This window comes from Ammospiza nelsoni, chromosome 20, assembly GCF_027579445.1.
Source record: "Ammospiza nelsoni isolate bAmmNel1 chromosome 20, bAmmNel1.pri, whole genome shotgun sequence".
In the NCBI taxonomy this organism is placed as follows: domain Eukaryota; kingdom Metazoa; phylum Chordata; class Aves; order Passeriformes; family Passerellidae; genus Ammospiza; species Ammospiza nelsoni.
This window is the reverse complement of record NC_080652.1, coordinates 11,678,567-11,698,100: the sequence shown is the minus strand read 5'-3', so window position 1 is coordinate 11,698,100 and position 19,534 is coordinate 11,678,567. Positions and strand designations below refer to the sequence as shown.

General features: G+C 47.9%; 1 protein-coding gene across 10 annotated transcripts in view; it reads right to left on the bottom strand.

The window, feature by feature from the left end:
* The window catches only part of MVB12B (multivesicular body subunit 12B), a 99,578-nt gene that overhangs the window by 71,864 nt on the left and 8,180 nt on the right, over window positions 1-19,534 (bottom strand). For all 10 annotated transcript variants that reach the window (XM_059486194.1, XM_059486197.1, XM_059486196.1 and 7 more), the window contains 5 exons: window positions 16,810-16,917; window positions 13,741-13,837; window positions 10,854-10,983; window positions 10,453-10,575; window positions 666-763 (listed from right to left, as the gene is read on the bottom strand). In XM_059486194.1, coding sequence (XP_059342177.1) covers window positions 666-763; window positions 10,453-10,575; window positions 10,854-10,983; window positions 13,741-13,837; window positions 16,810-16,917 — 556 coding nt within the window. The remainder of the gene's footprint in view (window positions 1-665; window positions 764-10,452; window positions 10,576-10,853; window positions 10,984-13,740; window positions 13,838-16,809; window positions 16,918-19,534) is intronic.

Sequence of the window (19,534 nt, the reverse complement as noted above, 5' to 3'; positions counted from 1 at the left end):
ATCCTGCAGCAAGGGCAGCCCCACCAACACCACACAGAGCTGCTGCAGTTGGTGCTTTCCCAGAGAGAAAGCACAGCTTCCCATCCCCATGCAGAATTGCCTCCTGTGAACACAGGAATACACCTTCCCTCACATTTCCAAAGGTATTAGGGCAGGAGAGTAACAAGAAAAACGAGGACTGACAAGGATTATGCAATTCTTACGTTCTATCTCTTTGGGAACCTGAAGCTGCAGTTTCAGGCAGAGATTACCTTTTAAATAACCCTTTGATTATGGTACATGAATTAATGCCATGTTCCCATGTTGCAAGTGTCACTCACTATTAATAGGAGGGACCTGTGAATGGTACATTTTTGCCACCTTCTCTTCCCTGATTATGCACAAGGAGTTTCAACTGCACAGCCAGCCCACTGAACAAACTGCTGAATTTCCAAACTGTCCTAAAATCTCCTTCAGCCAGATGATGGGACTAGACCTTCATTAGGCTTTGACAGAGTCAGGTTTAAATCCAGTATCTTTCTCCTCTTGCAAAAACAACATAACAGAGCAAACCCTGTGCTAAGCGTGATTCCGCCGTGGCTATGACAATATTTGCTCAGGTGCAATAGCACTACAGCAAGCCCTCCGAGAGCACTGCAGGGGCCCAGCAGGGTGGGAGAGCTCACCTGAGATGGCGTACAGGTTGGAGTGCTGGTGCTCCAGGTCCAGGCGGCTGCTGTGGCTCTTGCCCCGAAAGCTGGCCGGCAGCGTCAGCGAGATGTGCCTGAGGGAGGGAGGACAGGCAAACGCGGTTACACGGAGCAAGGGACGACAGGCAGACACGGTTACACACAGCGCAGGATGCTGCTCCTGTCAGCTCCAGCCCCACAGCTCCAGGCAGGCGAAGCAGCAAACAGCAATTTTAACACTGCTTCCAAAACTGCCGGCCAACTGTTCAGTGTCAGCCGCTCCAGCCCTTGGGCCCTGGGCTCGGCCAACAACCAAGGGCTGCAGCAGCGTCCATCCAGCCCCAGCAGGGCATTCAGCCCAGGGCAGGCAGGGCCAGCACAGCTCTGCCCCTTCACCTTAACCTGCATTCCTCCAATGCAGAGCCCCAGTCTGTGACAATTCTAATGAAATGTTATCATTAACCTTCTGGACTGCCTTGCCACACGTAAAAAAGTGGCTCCCTCTTCACAGAGGGCTCAGTGCAGCTCGAGGCAGAGGGAGCAGCTCCTGCCTCAGCTGAGTGAGAGCTCCTGCCCTGGGCAGACAGCGAGCACTGCCAGCAGAGCCAGGCAGCCCTTGTGTCCCCTGGGTGGGTGAGACAGGGCCCCTGCATTCTCCAGCAGTGCACCAAACCCACGTCCTCAGCCAGCAGATTTTATCTACCACACCAGCCATCTGGAACTTATCTGCCTTCAAAAACAGGACATGTTTTGGGAAGAACAATGTATTTTTAGCCCTTGATGCAGATGATGGTGAACAGTACAGATAAAATAAGAAAAAGCAAGCATCAGTCTGAGTTTGCTTGTGCTTTCCAAAGCTATTTTTAAACAAAAAAAAGATGGTGTGAAAATATATTTGAATTTGGCTATCAGTTTGCTGTTTAAAACACAATCCACATGAGAGTCTCTGGAGCAGAGGCATGTGTGTTATGAACACTTTAAAACAGGAGACCACTGCCTGTGGGCATGACATGCTTCTCATTCAACTTATAACAGAAGTATTCAGAAATATTTTCCAAGGCACCAAAGGCAGCCAGCAGAAAGACTCAGTTTCTCTGCCCTCTAGGGAGAACTGCTTTCGTCTCAGCAGAAATAGTTCTGAAGCCAAATAAACCAGATCAACTTAAAAAGCCCATTTCTAAGGAGAGTATTTTTTAGAAGTTTGTGCCAACTTGTGCTGTAGGAGAGGCCGACCCTGCAGGGTGGGCACGTGCCAGGTGTGCCATGAGGACGGATCGCTCCCCCACGAGGCACTGAGCACACACCAGCACTGGGCAGCACTCCCACCCTGCCTGTGGTGTCTGGAAATGATGGCCTGCCTGCCCGCCTGCTCTGGGGCCATTTGCTATCCCTGAGCTACGACAACTGGGCATTCCATTACTCTACTGCCTCACAAAGCCACAGAGATGTCTCCAAAAAGAACATTAGCTGCACAAGACAGGGCAGTGACTGCTGGATGGAAATCAGCTCTCCCCTTCTCTCCTTCTTTTTATAAAAGATGACATTGTAGGGAAGAATGGGAAACAAAGCCTAATTTATTTTAAATTAATGTAAACTTTGGCCAGGATCAATATAGCTTATACCTACCAACTTCATTGCATAATGCATTTTCCTTATGTGTTGTGAGAGCCAAATCATTTTGCATTGTAGAAGACAAAAAAAAAGAGGCTGCCATAGAAAAGCAAGAAAATCCCAATTACAAAGTCCCCAAGTTCCTAAACACATATCGTGAAAGTATGTGCAGTTCTGTGGCATATGGCAAATCAATTACTAGTTTAAATTTTAAAACAAAAACATGGTAAATGTGTTGCACAAATAATCAAGAACAACGGTTTGGTTTAGATTACAGCGGCCACTAGAGTTTTGAATACAATTAATCATCATTCCAGGCACCAGGAAGCCATATTGACACTTATTCCTAATTTGAATATTTAATTAGGGTGAAGTTCTTCATCAAATTATCACAGAACTGGGAGGAAAGCCTAAAAGATTTAAACAATTACTACTTTAACCCTTGCCCAACTGCACACCTGTGAGCACAACAGTCTCTTTCTGTTCTGCAAAGCTGGAATATGATCAGGCAAGGTGACAGGTAAAATGGACTACAAATATCCTGGGAAAGGGGAACAGACACCCAGCACCCAAAGGGCCTCTCTGGAGAGGCCAGGCTGGCACAGGCTTGTGCTTCTGACTGCTGGTGCTCCTTGACCTTTACCAGGGCAAAGCTTTTGGGCTGTATCTCTATTTCAGAATCAAATGTGGTTCCTTCCAGGGCTTTTTTGGTTTGGGGCTTCTTGCTGGTTTGGCTATTTTTAAATGAAAAGCCTGTCCATAACCAGCTAGCAGGCTCTGGCTGCCCACAGCTGAGCTGGCACAGTCACCTGCTCCTGCCTGGGAGGTTTCACCTGCACCAGGAGCTCCTGGGCTGGGGCTGGACCCCAGGGCTGCTCCAGACCTGCTGTACCTCCAGCACCCCGTGGGCACCTCCCTCTGCACAGCCCTGCCTCCAATCGCTCACACACCCCTTTATGTGCTGTATTAATCCATATAAGAAAATCTCTTTTAATGAGGAGTGATATACTTATGAACTCTCTAGAGTCATAATTAGAGCAAACTAATTGAAGTTGTGTTTTGACACACTTTCCAAATTCACGGGTACTGCATGACATATTCACAGCACCAGTGCTGCACACCGTGGTGACAGCAAAATCATTAGGCTAATAACACTTATTTGCATTCCGATCATGCCAGCAGCGGCCGTTAAATGCTGCCTCAACCAGCACTCGTTTACCCAGAAAGTTTCCACGGAAAGATATTAACAGTAATTATTAGTACTTTAGTGGATGTCTGACGTTAAGGAATGGCAGCTCACAGAGCCTATCCCCAAGCCAATTATCTGCCTTGTGAAGTGTCAGCAGAGCAGCTTCGCTGCTCCCAAAGATGAGCGGCGCCGCGGTTTGGTGTTTGGTGCAGTCGGACGGCCAGGCCCAGGGCTCCAGCCAAACCCTGCTGCTCCAGCACTGCTCCAATACCAAACCCATTTCTCCCCAGCATGCCATGATTTCAAGACAATTTAGAGCAAGTTTAATCACCCTCTTCACTTCAGTTGCTCTTTTATTCAGCAAATCCACAGAACAAGTCAGCATGTGATGAGGAGATCCCTCACGTGCAGGCTAAGGGGATTTGAGGTCTGTGCACATTATGGCCACTTTTTGAACATTTTTGGAGAGAAACTCACATAAAACAGGCCCAGGAATGCCTGACAGTTCCAAACCTGTTATTAAGAACTGTCTGCAGGAAGGTGATGAACTGCTTTTGAAGCGAGGGGGCAAGTACTCATAAAACACAACAGAGGATCACAAGAGGAAGTGCCAGATATCAAAGGATGCTTCATAATTCATATAAAAATATCAACAATGTACAGCAAAAGCCCAATGGAAAGTTGGGCTTTGGACCCAGCAGTGACAGACTGGGTGGTACAAGTGTGACACCCAGAGCAGCATCTGAACCATCAGGCAGCAAAGTTTGATTTTTTCACAACAACCTTCAGAACGGTGCTGCAAGACTTCATGGGAATACATTTCAAAAAAAAACACCAAAAAACCCAGAAAAACTACCTTACTTTCCATAAACAATGATCAAGCAAAGATCATTCCCCATGAAAAATGGAGAATGGAACAATTACATTTCAAGCTGTAGAAAGCTGAAAACACAGCTAACATGAGTTAATATCAGGCTGCAGCTCTCAAGAAATGGAATCCAACATGGAAGCTTTGCTTATGGAGACTGGAGAAGGCATATTTCTGAGAAAGAAGCTGCTGGGGTTCTGTGAACTGGCACCAGGGGACTTGGCAATGAGCCCCTCTAGCAGGAGGCATCTCCTGGGCAGCAGCTCACAGCCTCTACCTGTGCCTGAAACACAGCAGGCACCTGTGCTTCCAGCAGCGGCTACATCCCAGCTACAGCATTTCTTCACAGCCCTTAACTTTGACTGTGCTGGGGCACTGAGATGCCAGAACACCTACCTCATACTCCAAAGAACTGCAATGAAAACCTAAACGGCGAGGCAAGAATCACCTCGGGTAATGGACTTCATTCCAGACAATCTATTCTAATCGTGTAAACCAAATATTTAAATACTTTTTAAAACCTTCCTGACCCTTTCCCTAAAACAAGCAACATATGGGCTTTGCAAGCATTTCATCTCATTCCAAGCTACTAAAATATCCTGTTTCCTAAGAGTCAATGAGAACTGGGGTGCCAGATTCAGATTTTATAAAAGCCCAATGGCAGGAGAGAATGAAAAAGAGTGAGCGATTCTTTCCACATTGAGCTCTCCCCGCTCAGCTTTCCCAGCTGCACAGGGGAGGAGGGCCCAGCCCCTGGCAGCCCCTCCCCAGGTGCCTGTGCCCCACGGGACGGGCGCTGAGCCCCCTCTCCACAGGGGCTGCCCGAGCGCACAGCGATGCTCACCAGGGCACGCGGTCTGCTCACGCCAGCAACCCAAAACTAAAGGCCTAACGCAGAATGAAGCTCCTGCAGCCTCGTGTACATGGGGATTAATTCAGATCAGAGGAATTGAGTAACTAGGACAGAGCAGCTGCCAAACAATAGAAAAAACCCCAACAAGTTTAATTTACGCCGCTTGGAAGAGTGAGCTGCAGCCCATTAAATCCTTGCAGGCAGAGGCTGCATCAAAGAGCTGAGCCCTGGCAGTGCAGCATGAAGTGCTTATGGAGTGGCTGTCTCAGCTGAGCAGCGCCGTGTCTCGGGAGGCTGCGGCGGCTTCCACATCCTTCACGAGCTGCTCTCCAGAGCCACGAGTTTTCACATAATGAAGCAGTAGGGAAAAATTGCCAAACAGCAGAAATACTCCAGAAAGATAAATTACACACGGTGTAAGCGTCCTGGGTTAGGATTTTAAGTCCTGCCCAATTAATCAGCGCAGCCCAGGCTCCCAGGCCAGATGCAGAGCCCCTCTCAGGACGAGCCCCTCGCCCAGGCAGACCCCAGTGCCCTGCAGGGCTGCAGGCGCAGCCCGGCCCGCAGGGACATCCACAGCTCCCCTGCAAAACCTGTTAAACAAATATGCCACATAAAGACTCATTTGGGAAGAGCACATTGTCAGCACTTTGCCAGTAATAAATAATGACAGTCCAAACACTTTACTAAAAGCAATAAACTCAAGAAGTGTTTTGGAAAATGGTGAAAGTGATTGATTTAAAGGAAATATCTGAACACAACCACATGCATTTCAGGGTGAAAGCACAGATTACAAATCAGCAGTGGCAGAGATCATATTAAATAGCAAACAACACACAAGTTTTAGGGGAAAAAAGCTCAGTTTCCCTGCAGGGCTTATTTAACAACCCAGAGCACGGCTTCTCCAAATGGATACCTCCGGTTTGGACTTAACAGCGCTATGCTATGCCCCAAAGAAAACATGCCTCCAGAAATACTGCTATAGCAGGAAGAGGGCTCTCTATAAAGAATAATGACTCTAAGATTGAAGCCTCTTCACTCAGAGCACTCCACAAATTTTTCAATGCATTCTCAAAATCGGCCAAATCTATCAGGCTCCTTCTAATTACAGTTCATGCCTTTCCTTCTCAGCTGCTGCAAGGGACTCTTGTGCCTGGAAACCAACCGTACTGTTTAAACATTTTTTCCTAATCATCATTTTCTACCACTAAAACATACTGGCCTGTGACCAATTTTTGCACGTCTTCATCCAGCTGAGCTGGACGCAAGCCACACGGTCAGTGCTGTTTCATAACAAACCCTTTATGGGAACCAGACTCTGGAGAAACACATGCCAGCCCCCTCACCCACCCAAACCATCATGTTCAGATCTGCACAGCCTATACACAGCAAGGGCATTTCATGCTTACATTTTGTTCCTCACCATCCTCACCATGGAGGATCCATGGAAACACCCCCTCCAGGCTCCAACTTACTGTTTGAGTCTCACAGCATTGTCAATCCATCGCTGCTGAGATGTGACCTCAGCCCTTATGACATCCTTGGCTTCTGGTAAGTATGTAATTTAAAAACTAGGAATATTGCACTGTTTCATGACACAAGTGATTTGAGCATTCAAGCCACATAATATTTTCAAAATATAATAATGAATAACTACTTTTTTTATTTGATCTTATAGGTATTTTCCAATGCAAATGATTTTACAATTAGTTGCTAGTCAGGAGGTGGTTTTAAGGGAGGGATTTAAGGCAGACCCCCACTGCTCTGTGGAGGCATTCTGGCCCTCACATCACCAGCAGTGGCTGCCCTGTGCAATGGCAGCTTTCTCAGGATTTGGCCTTTCTCTACAACAGAGCAGAACAGCACTGAAGCCCTGGAACCTTTTCCCTTACAGATGCTTCATAAAAATCTATTTTAAATGACTTAAATAAATTATTATAGCTATTTCTAAATAATAAGGTAGCTACTAAAAATAGGAAAGGCAGAAGGCTTCCCTTCCATTACCACACTGCAGTCAGGCTGGTGCATCCCAGCCCCAGCTTGGCTCTCCACACTGTCTTGTTGGTGCTGCTTTATGACCTGCCTCGACTGCACATCATCAGCCTGCAGCAGAAAGCCACAGACTGATCCCTTCCCAAGCTTACACCACCAATTTCAAACCCTGTTAATAAATCAATTTGAAAAATCAGACTTCTCTGCCTAGCAAAGAAATTCCTGCATTCCACAACATGAAACTCCACTGGGAGCAGAGAACAGGAACAAATTGTTTCCTTTTCCTAAGGAGGGGCCAGCTTAACTAGTGAAAAGGTAACTGAGAGCTCAGAAGGAAAATTCGGACATCTTGATCTTATTCCTGGTGGTTAGGTAGAGCAATTGCTATCTGTGGACCAAAGCCAGTGAAGCAGCTTGGAGACCTGCACAATGGCATGGCCACCCTCACCAGGACTGCCAGGGCTGCTGTTGGAGGCCACCCAGTCAGATGCCTGTAGAAGAAAACACGAAGGAGAAGAAATGGCTGAAAAACACCACGTGAAGGCCAGAACAACTATCCAACAAAGCCTCCCCTTGTGCAGCCCTGACTGTGAGCCATAAGCCTGTGACATGCAGAAGCAGCACTGCTGATGTGCACCAAGCTGTGGAGCTCACACCTCTGGTACATGACAACTCTGAGATGGCCACATCCACTGCCATCAGCACCTTACACCACAGAGCAGAGGGGCTAGTGCAGAAAAAATATACCCCACAGGAAAAAGTCCTTCCATTTGAGGTTTAGCTGTACATAGGGGTTTAGTTTATATCCAGCGTTAGCAATTGTTCTGAAGCCCCCTCTTGATTCAGAATTATTCTAAATGCAGGCACAACTGAAGAGAGCAGCTGAGATACCTGCCCAGCCCAACAGCAGACCCTCCACAGTGCTCCATGCAGCACTGCTCACCAATCCATCCTCACTACTGAGGCAGCTTCAGAACAACCCACTGCTATTCCTGTCAGGATATATCCACATGGCATAAAACAGCAAACTGACTGCCACTGTAATCTCCTCTCTCTGTGGTGACATGAAAATAAGAGATCACTTGTGACTACAATCTTTCACAAACACAGTGTTGAGTAACTCACCACATGGCTGACAGTGTTAGAAAAGGCCTTCAAGTTGTCTGTGTTCCCTGTAATAATTAAATATTTGCAGGATGCACCTTTATATACATTTCTATTTCTTAAAAAATATATTGGATAATAAATAACCAAAGTAAAAAAACAGACATGAAAGATGCTTTGAATGATCAGGCTGGTGGTGTAAAAGTTACCTGTAAATCACACATGGGGTGTGAGAGTGGAGCTGGCTACAGACAGGTGGGTTTTACTACAAGGCATTAATGTAACATTCAATTATTCCACTGCATACTGGCTGGTTTAACTCAGCCAAATTAGAATACATTTTATATTGACTATTTTGACATTTGCTTTATTTGGCAAGTAAAACAAAACTGATCCAATTTCCTTGCAGCCATTGTAAACCATAAACTGCACAACAAGAGGTTATAAAATATATAAGCCTTGTAAACACTTCTTTTCAGACTGTCACTGATGCTTTGAGCTCTAATTTTGGCCCTGTTCCCAACAGCTCTGACACTGCTCTGCAGCCTTCCCTGGTCAGCTATAAAGTGACCCATCCACATTCAGTGATTAAGCACTGCCATTGACATTCTCTTGCTATGGTAATTTTTTTTTCTTTATTGTGGAAATTTGCCCAGACAGAAGTTCTTGCAGAAGGAAAATGAAGATCTGTGCTCTAAAATCAAGACATCTTTCTCTCTGATCTCCCATGGCCTGGGCTGGCATCTAGCTTATGTCCAGCAGAGCTTCACAATAACATCTCAGGTCCTACTGGGACAGGCTGGAATCCCCAGAAAACTGCTGGCTTTTCATCTCTTTTGCCTCATCTCTGAGAAGCATGACAGCACGTCTGCCTGCAGCACACCTGACAGGACGCGACAGCAAGCTCTGTGCCAGGGCACGGCAGCTTACCAAGCAAAACCCTCAGAGAAAGAAACACCCAAATGCTTTGGAGAGCTCAAAGAGCCACCACAGGACCATGGATTTCAGTCTGGGTCATGGGTGAAGGCTCAAATGTACACACCTACCTTAAGGAGGTACCTGATAGCTTTCTGGGGAACACGTTGCAGCAGTTTAAAAGTGTGCCTCTGAAATGACCTGTAAATCAAGACTCTAAAGGACACAAGCAATTTCCACCCATGTGATATAACGACCTTTGTACACAAACTGGGCCTTGGAACTCCCCTCTGCTGTCTCCTTCGAAATTCCAGCTCTCACTAGTTACTGTAATACTGTAAAGGTATCCGCAGTGTAGAAAATGCCTACAAAAATACATGTACACATAATAGGCAAAAGCACAAAGGGACCCAAGATGAGTGTGCTGTCCCCTGGCAACAGCCTGGCCCAGTCTATGAGCCTCAGCAGCAGGGCACAGCTCACACTGGGCACTGTGCTTTTGGAGTGAATGTCAGAAGTGCAAAGTTCTCAGTTTCGTCACTGTCTGGGCTGCTTTGCTGCTTAACAACACCTCTTTGTCCTGAGAAATCCAGCAAGTAAGCTGTCGGTACAGCACTACTGGTATATGAAAGTCTACACACTAGCACATCTCTTGATACACACACAGAAATATTGCCTGTAACACAGGGAGACCAGCCTGGACAGACACACTGCCCAGCAGTGCTGCTCCCATCAGTCACCACGAGCTGAGCAGGCTGCTGTGCACACTCATGACAGCTGCATAACTGGAGCTCAGCAACTGGGTTCAAGAAAATAAAAAACCAAGAACCAGTACTTCAAACCATGATCAGAGTGATCCTGGAGATAAGCAAAACCTGTTTCCCTTCTGAAGTCTGTAGAAACACTTCTCCTTCCCTCTGGTTAGGGAGAACAATCAGCCTGGCAGCAGCTCTGGCTCACCCTTCCAACATGTATGTGTTGGAAGGCACAACATCCTGCACAGTTCAAAGCAAAGGAAAGGTACAGTTTGCTGCTTCCCTTCCTTTGCAGGCATTTCCTTTCTTCTGGCTTCTTCACCCATTTTTCTTTACCCCACAACAGGCAAATACTTCAACCAACAGCACATTCCCTTATCAGATTGACACAACCATTCCGTGCCGATGCAGCACCCCGGTCTTGGTTTCCCAGGCAAGGTGAGTAAGCACAAGACATGCAGCATCAAGCAGGAGGGGCCGGAATGCAGCAGACCTACCTTGGCAGGTTGGGAGCGGGCGTCGAGGCGGGCGCTTGGGCGGGAGGAGCCGCGGGCTGCGCGGAGTCGTGGTTGCGCGGCACTCTGCCCATGCGATACCAGATGCCCATGCTGTTCAGCTCCCTGCGAAACCAACACGGCGCCTGTGCTGATGCTGCACGCACGCACCAGCACCAGGCACTGGCGTGCCTCACCGACGCCTTGGTCAGTGAGAACAAGGGTAATTAAAAAAAAGGGAGGGATGAGTTAACTCCTACATCAAACTCAGTAACACTTGTACTTACTTGGACTTTTCTAATGATAAGCTTCACCTCTTAGAAGCTACTACTTGGTAATTACAGGAGCACTTGCTTTGGTATAACTGCATTCCTGACAACAGCTTTGGAGTGAGGGGTACTTACCCAATGAACGTGTACTGAGGAGGGGCTTGCTTGGACCTCCCCAGGATTCGGATATCGCAGATCGCTGCCTCTGTGGAATCTCGAGGGATGAATTTAATGCACAGCCTCTTCTTTCTGAAAGCTACTTCTTCTGCAAAAATAACCCAGGATACAGGGCGGGTTTTATGCAAGATTAGAGTATAAATGTTATTTATAGTCTCTCCAGGTATTAGGCAGGTAATTACGGCACAACTGGTGCCAAAGAACAGACATATGTCAACAAACCAGTCAGTGCAGTGCCATTCGGAGGGGAATGTTCTATCAGATGTGCTCTTGGCACTGCAATAACCAGATCTCCTCCTGCCTGCTGCAGAGATCAGCTCCCACATGCACAGCACAGCAGGTGACTGCCAGTTCCGCATGCCTCTCGCACTCCCTTGCTCTTTCCCAGGTACTGTTTGCCTCACTGGCCTGGACAGCCATATCTAAACATTCCTCCCACAAGCACTGCCTCTAGGAATGTACCTGGAAGCTTCTGATACAACCAGTCAGCTCATTCTGCTACGTGCTTCCAACCAGCCACTTCCACACCCCTCTGAGGAGGAGCAGGCAGAGCTTGCCATGCAGAGAGGTCGAGTGCAAGAGCTGTCTGTCCAAATCTCACACATCCCCAGTGTTAGTGACATCTCCTGATCAAGTCAGCAGGCACAGAAATGATACTCCCACATGTTTGCCCTGGTTCTTTGCAAGGACAAACCAGATTCTCAAAGCACTAAGTGCCAGAACCTCCCACGAGGCAGCTGCGCTGCTCTGGCCTGTGCTCTGAGGGTGGATGAATGCACTGCACAGCCCTTTCTGCTACGTGTCACAGAGCAATTGCTTCCATGTTATCCATCACGGAAAACTCGAGCCCATCAGAGTTAGGGCTTATCTGTGTAATGAATTCACAGCTCTTCAGGCTGTTTACCAGCACGCAGACACAATCCACAGCCCAAGCTGGTGCTCTCTGTGACCACAGCTGGCACTGGCACACAGACACAGATCTGCAGTGCCTGGAAAACAATGCTCCATCTCACCCTAAGGAGTCTTGGGGTGAGCAAGGTGAGGTTCCTGTTTGGGTGCAGGCACTTGAAAAGCAGGACAGAAGTCTACTGATATACTGAAAATCTAAAGACCAGACGCTGAATGAAAATCTGGAAAAAAACATCAACTACAAACAAGTGCCTGCAAAATAAAAACCCTTCATCTTAATGTGAACAAATATCTCACAACTTAAAATATGCTGTCACTTCAACAGATGGCAAGCAGCCCTGTCTCCATAGGCTCCTCCTGTTTCGTAATCCACACCTTGGGAACCAGCAATCCATTCCAGCCTCTGAAATGTGCTGCTGCACTAGCACAAATAAGCATACAGTGTGAGGTGTGCCAATAGAGCATCTGTGCATGCAGCTTGCAGTTACAGTGGCGCTTTTAGAGATGGTAAATACCTGCATCCCTGAAGTCTAGTCTTCCCCTGCTTTGAAAAAGTAGAGCTTCTGTGTTTGAAGCGCTTAAAACTCATTTTAGGATTTAAGGCTTTCTGAAAATCTGCTCAAGACCTAACAAAGAGTAGTGTATTTTAAATGTATTAGCTGCAAGTCAGCTGCCATTTTGAGAGGAGCACAGAGACATCTGTAACCATAAATATAACTCTGAACAAAATCAGTGCCTCTTATTTGACCCTCTTGGCAGGTACAAAGCTGACTACTTGCTTCTGTCTGTGTTCTCTTTCACACGCTTCCTTAGTACAGGCAGTGCCTCTGCTTTAAAGGCTGTCACAGTCACAACCCAATGCATTTCAAATTAATGGCAAAGCCCCCTTCCTCCTTTCCAGCAGGACTTTCACAGAAGTTGAAGCAGCACACAGTAAGGTTCACCACTCCCAGGGGTCAGCAGGATAAGCAACAATTCTACCTCACACCACACATGCCCAAGAATTTTCCAGGAGCAGAGGGTGACCTGGGAGAATAATCTTCAGAGTCTTTCACTACCAGGCCACAGGTTCCAATCAGAACCAGAGCAAAGTGACTGAAAACCATCCCCATGTGCTGCAGCCCCAGATGAATGATTCCCCGCAAAGCCGGTTCATGTAACCCCTTTCTGCTCACTGCTGGGCTGGATTCCATCACCGAGGCGCACTGGGACCAGCCCTCCTGCGAGGAGCAGCTGTGCACCAGCACCACTCCTGCCATGCTCTGACGCTCCACTCCCGCGGGGCTTGTCCCCTGCCAGCCCAACGCCCTCGGTGCCTGCTGCACAGCACAGGCCTGCCACCAGACTGGCTCCAGCTGCTGCTGCCACAGGTCCCAGGGGAGCTGAGCACACTGTTTGGGAACTGCTCGCTTACATGTGGCAGTGAAGCAATTCTACCTTGCAGAAATGAGGACGATATTCCCCCTGGACACTGCGCTTGTGCCTTGTGTCAGCCAGCACAAACACACCTGACACCCCTCAGCACTTGCTGGCAGGACAGGAGCCCTTGTTCTCCCACAGCAGATGTACAGTGGGAGGGCACAAACCCACACCCCCTTCCTTTCGGTGCATTTCTGAACACTCCTTGACACAGCAGCTCTGCTCCTGCTCGGCCCAGTCCATTCTTCAAACTGAAAAAAGAAACTCTGCATTCCTGCCCCAGAGACATGGGACTCTAGCAGGTGAGTGAAGATAGACAGGCAGCCCCATTAAACAGCCTGAGGAGGACAAGAAAACCAAAGGCTGTTTCATTGCAGCCCAGAGCTGCCCCTAAATGTGCACATGCCACCCCAGAGAGCAGAGGTGCTGGGAGCATCCCTGTGCCTGGGACACACTCTCCTCTGCCTGACCACACAAGCACTGGCAGAGCGAGACTGAGGAACAGATGCCAACTTACGTGTGTCAATGGTCTCCTGGATGGGCATGAAGCCTACAGGTAAGGTGTCTTTGATATCAATGAGCTTCATGTCGACCAAGACGTTGCCTAAATGACTCTTTGGAGAGAGAAAAACAGTTGATTATGACAATGTCACCAAATTAAACCCCAGATCTTCCCACCTGCTGAAGCCTGAGATGCCTTGTCATTGTATCTGACCACAGCTTTAGAAATGGGAGGAACATACCAAGGCAACCCTTGCACATGTCCTCTTGGCAGGAACCAAACAACGACTGACTAGGAAATACCAGACAACTTTCAGCATTCAAAATTCTAACACCTCATCCACTGCCACACTTCCAGATCTTTGGAAGCACAGCCAAATTCTTCCTTTTGCAGGCACAGCAGCTTGAAGTGCTACTTTCACCAAGCTATCCACTGAGCAGGTCGCCTCAGTTCTTACACACTCTACATTTACAAGAGCAACATGACATTTCCATGACAGTAACAGTGAAAAGCATTACAGGATGATGGCTTATGCACACAGAGCCAAAGTTATTACATGCATTAGCTAATTAGTACTGAATAGACAGGGTTCTAGCTCCAAATGCAGCACGCTCCAGAAGCACAGGCCATTTGGAACAACACACTTAATTTAGAGTCCATATGAATTCTGAACTCGTGCCTTGTCCTATTAATCAAGGCTGGAAGAGCTCAGAGCCCAATTCAGAGTGACAGCCTCCACAATGGTTTTGAGACCAGATTTTCTTTGCGGTTTTGATAAAACCAGCACTGCTGCCAATAATCTGGGGTCACATATGAAAGAACACATTTCAGGTACTGCACAGCCTTTATAAACAGAAACATAATACAGCACAATTAAAATTTAATCCCAAGTTATCAAACTGTGTCATTGAGTTTTACTGTTACTGGTTGCAAAGTACCTTCTTTAATTTTTATCTGGTAAGAATTTTTCAGACAAAACTGTACTGATTATTTCACTGAAATTCTTACAAAATACTTAAATTTGCAGGCTCTGAAATAAGGGGAGGTCAGGTGTGAGTTCATTTTTGGGAGGTCCTGCATTATATGGTCAGCTCCTGACCAGAAGGGTAGGCAGACCTGCAGCCCTGTCCCACCAGACACAAGTGTGGCACACATCCTCTGCCAGGAGCCCCCACCATGCCCAGGGCATCTCGGAGCAAGCAGTGCTGGATGCTGCCAAGCCTGAATGTGTCACTTAACATGGTCCTGGCACAGCAAACAGCAGACGAAGCAGTTGCTGCTGATTCATCTTTCATGTTTTATTTATTTAAGCTGTCTGTGTTACATCAGCGGCAACTTTCTGCTGAACCACCAAGCCCTCTTCAATCAGCAGCAGACAGGTAGAGAGGCGCCTCCAATGAGCTCATTAGCTGCTGGAGCCCCGGGAGTCAGCTCTGCCAGGTGCACAGCAGAAAAGGGGACAAAGCCCCCAGCTCTGAGAGCCACCATCCAGGGCCTGCCCACACTCTGACGCAGCAATGTCAGATGCTGTAAACTGCTGAGAAGGATGGTTCTGCTAAACAGGCACTGCAGACTGACTCTGCTCTAAGCCAGATACCTGACGTGCATTAACTCTACTAACTACAACAGTGTTCTTCAGGAGAAAAGAGTTCCCAGCGTTTTGATAAACACAAAAGGAACCCCTGAATGGTAAAACTTCCAACCCAAAGAGCAGCACATCAGAGGGAGAGAAGCCTCTTACCTGCCTTCCTCCCAGATGAGGGAACTGAGGCCCCTTAGCCCCCAGGTGCCCCCAGCAGGGAAGCACATCATATATCCCATGTGGTCAAGAGGACTGAGGGAAGGGGAAACTTTTGCTTTAATTTATGCCTCATCAATACAAAGAAAGGACTCCCAAACCACGGTGATCCCAGGGTTCCTGCCAAAAGTCCAACAGGCACCACCTGAGGGTATTTACACCATCTCTGCAGCCAGCAGCTACTCCTGTCCTGCAATTATTTCTGACAACTTCAAATTTTAGGCAGTGACCAATAAACCTAATAATCAAATCAGCACAAACCTATTTAATAGCCTTCCTGCCTACTCCAGGGCTGCTATTCCTGCAGCTGCACATACTTCAGGATGAAAAGCACAATTATTGTCCATCCACCCCAGGAAGTGATATTTCCCATAGCTCTGGAGCTTTAATCTAGATGCAGGCAGGGAAGCAGATGGAGTAAAGGTCAAATGGTGGGAACTGGCAACCCCCAGCTCTACTGCCAGGACCCGTGAGCAGCCCCTGAAGCTGCCATCACTTCTCTGTTCCTGTCACAGTGAAAGCACAAGGACAAAATGGTACTTCCAGACCCTGCCAGCTGAATGGCCGAGAATATCCAAAGCGCGACCAAAAGCAGGATTACCCACTAGATGGAGTGCATTCATTGCAGAAGTCAACAGTTCTTCCAGAAAAAAAGAAAGTTTTCACAGTAGCCTCAACCAAAAACACAGCAGAATGCATGAAGCTCTTGCTGCACACGGTCTCCTCTCCTCCACAGAAAGTGTGGGCAGACAACTGCTGCTAATCACAAAGTAACTCGTACTTAATAGTCAGACCAGATTACAAGAATGTGGTAGCATATGCACAACGTGGGCACATTTTCAAGAATCAGCACCAAAACCAACAAAGCAAGCAAGCTAAGCCTGCAATAAAATATCTGTGATGCCCCTGGATTCAGAAACCAACATTTTCTTCACCACCACTACCTACATTGTCTGTTTCTTGAGGAATTTGGGTTACACCTCAATCAGGACCATGAGTGTGCAGCACTCATTGCTGCAGCAGGTAATGAGGGTGAGAGGCTGCTAAAATGCAAACGTTCCCTTCTGTGCTTCTTTTATTGCAGAAGATTTTGTCAGCAATTTCTTTACACAAGAAACACACACAAAATGCAAATATTCTGCCATTGCACTTTGCCTTCTTACTCACCCGAACTCAGCAGAACGCCTGCTTGAATTATAATTGGCTCCATAAAATGAATCATCATGTGGGTAAGCACATACCAGGCACAGATGCAAATCACACAGACACTCAACAAATCGACTTACATTCTCTTTCGAAAATGATCTGGTGAAGCACAGGTACCGTGTGACCTTGGATTTAAACAAGCCATCTTTCCACAGGTCAGCATCCAAGCCATCTGCTGTTTGTGCAACCTGCAAAGAAGAGACAGAGGGAGAGAGGAGACATGTGAGCCAAGATAAAGTTAATACATGTGCAGTACTTCTTCCTCAGAGCTCTCCTAATTAACAGCAGCCCAAACTTTCACAGCATCTCATTAGTTTCTTTGCAAGGTGCAGTGCAAAGAACTTTCAAGAGGAGGTATAAAAAGAAGTTCTAAAAATGCTGTCTCTCAGGAGACCCTTGATTAAAGATGCTCTGACAAAGGCTACTCTAATGAGGAAACTGCAACTTCAGTTACAGTCTCCAAACAATAGTTTGGAAAAGTCAGCACATTGAGGCATTCATTACCACTCTACACACAAGGGCACACCGGGCGAGCTGCGAGGGTCCGTGGAGACAGAGCACAGAAACTGACCCATCCCAGGACTATTTTCATGGAAAGCCAAGGAATTCTGGCTCCCAGGTCAAAAAGCTGCTTCCAAGCAGGTTGGGGAATCCCCGGTCGCTGGTGGGTTTTAGCAGCAGGGCTGCACGTGAGGACAGCCCGCAAATGTCCCCCTCCAATGCAACCCCACACCCAGCCAAACTGGTATCACACGATGGTGCTGGGTAAGGAAACAGACCCTGGACCCTCCACAGGAGAGACAGCACGATGTGCAGGAGAAAATCTCACTGCTAGCTGAATCAAGGAGTGGGCAGGAGGCAGCACCATGCACTGGGGAAGGGCTCTACTCTCAGCAGCTGGGCACTCACCACACACAGAGCAAGCTGGTAAGAGCCCTGGCCCCAAAATGCTTGTTGTAAGAGAGGAGGCAAGAAGGCAAACACAAGCAGAAGGGTAGAAGAAACAAGATTACCCCATCAGACTAACAGCCAACTGGCACCTCCAACAGGAGACTCCAGCAGGTTCTGAAGCTCCACATAAGCTGAACTTCTGCCTAATGCCTCTCAGAGGGGGCAAACAGCTCCACAGCAGCTCTTGTAATCACACCGAGCGTGCCCTTGGCCCCAGAGTGGCCTGGAAACAAAGAGCTGACACTTGTCACCTTTGCACCCCTGTTCAGCTGAGCAGGGACTGCGCCGGGCACAGGAAGCCAGAGCTGTGTGCTGACAAGGCCTCCAGTTACCCCGAGGGCAAAGATAGGCAAGAGACAGTCTGATCAAAGCAGCAAAGTGCGCTGACTGCTCCCTGAAGTTTGGCAACTGCTGCTCACAAGGGGCCCAGCTCAGGCTAAGCCATTGTACAGCACACACAGCTTTTGTGTTCAGGCTCTGCAAAGAAACACGCCTGATTTTTAAACAGCTACATTTTAAAATAGGATTTCAGCAAAATTTTTTGCTTATTTGAAATCTTTGAATTCAAATCTTTCCTAAACTGATAGTTTAGGAATATGTAAAATCTACAGGCATCTTCCTCTGTGATGGGTAAGTCAGTCCTAGTGAAAAGATATTCAGGAAACAGTCAGTTTGGGAAAACTGCTGGCATACAGGGATGGTTATCTTGGACTCCAAGCCAAGAGAATGTAAGCATGAATGAACTTGTCAGAGAACTCACGGGGAAAGAAAACAGAGCCATATAAACAGGAAACTTCTTGCATCACCTGCTGGGCTCCTGCAAGCAAGGAGAAGCCCCAGCAAATCACAAAGCAGAGCTGTGCCTGGCCAGCATGCCCTCAGGACAGGAGCCAAGTGGGAAAGGCCCCAGCAGACCAGGCCAGCAGGACAGGCACTCCACAGCCCCAGCCTGCCCAGTCCTTCCTGGCTGAGAGGCAAGGAATGTGCGAGACAGAGGATCTGTCCCACCTGGCACTGGGCACAAGGAACGGTCCTTCTCCTCATGAGGCTGGGGGAGACACTCCTCACTGTGTGCTACAAACAGATGGACTTGACAGAGTGACACCCGGTAAGGTGTGAGCCCCCAGTACGTGCAGGGTGATCCACCTGCTGCACACACTCGGGATGGGGTCACTGCACCACAGTCAGGTCTTTGGCAAGCGGGTCCTTTAAACCTGATCTGCCCCTCTGGCAAAGTCAGGGCTGCTCCTGCTGGGTCTGCAGCTTGCTCAGGCACTGCCCCAGAGCACACCCCACCATGGGGCTGGTGCTCAGCCTGCAGCAAGGAACACAGCTGCACAGGAACCACACCTCCCTCCTGTCCCAGCCTCCTGCCTCCCCCCTCTCCTCCCCACCCAGACACTCAGTCTTGCCAGTTTGGTTGGATTTTCAGGAATTTAAGTTCAGACACTCTGCATATTTTGGCAAAATCAAGTCTTTGGTGCTTTAGCTGTGAAAAGGCCTGGCCAGTTATTCCAAGTGCCAGCAGCGGATTTGTTTTCTAAGCAGACACAAAGGCAATAGAGATTATGGAGTAACTAAAGCACTACAGAGGAAAAAAGGCCTCTGTCCCATTTGCCAGGACATCCCCCCAGGCACTGCTGCCTGCCATCTCCAGCTGGGCAGTAGGCTGAGCTCTGGGGCTCCATGTGAACCTGGGAAATGGACCTGGACATCTATAGACATTCAATTTACACCTGGGATGAAGAACCCATGCTCCTGGAGACTTCTTTAAAAGAGAACAAAAGGGAAAATGAAGTTGTTAGTTGGAGAAGGATAAAAATTAAAGGGAAACTGGTAAATCCTATAAATAAC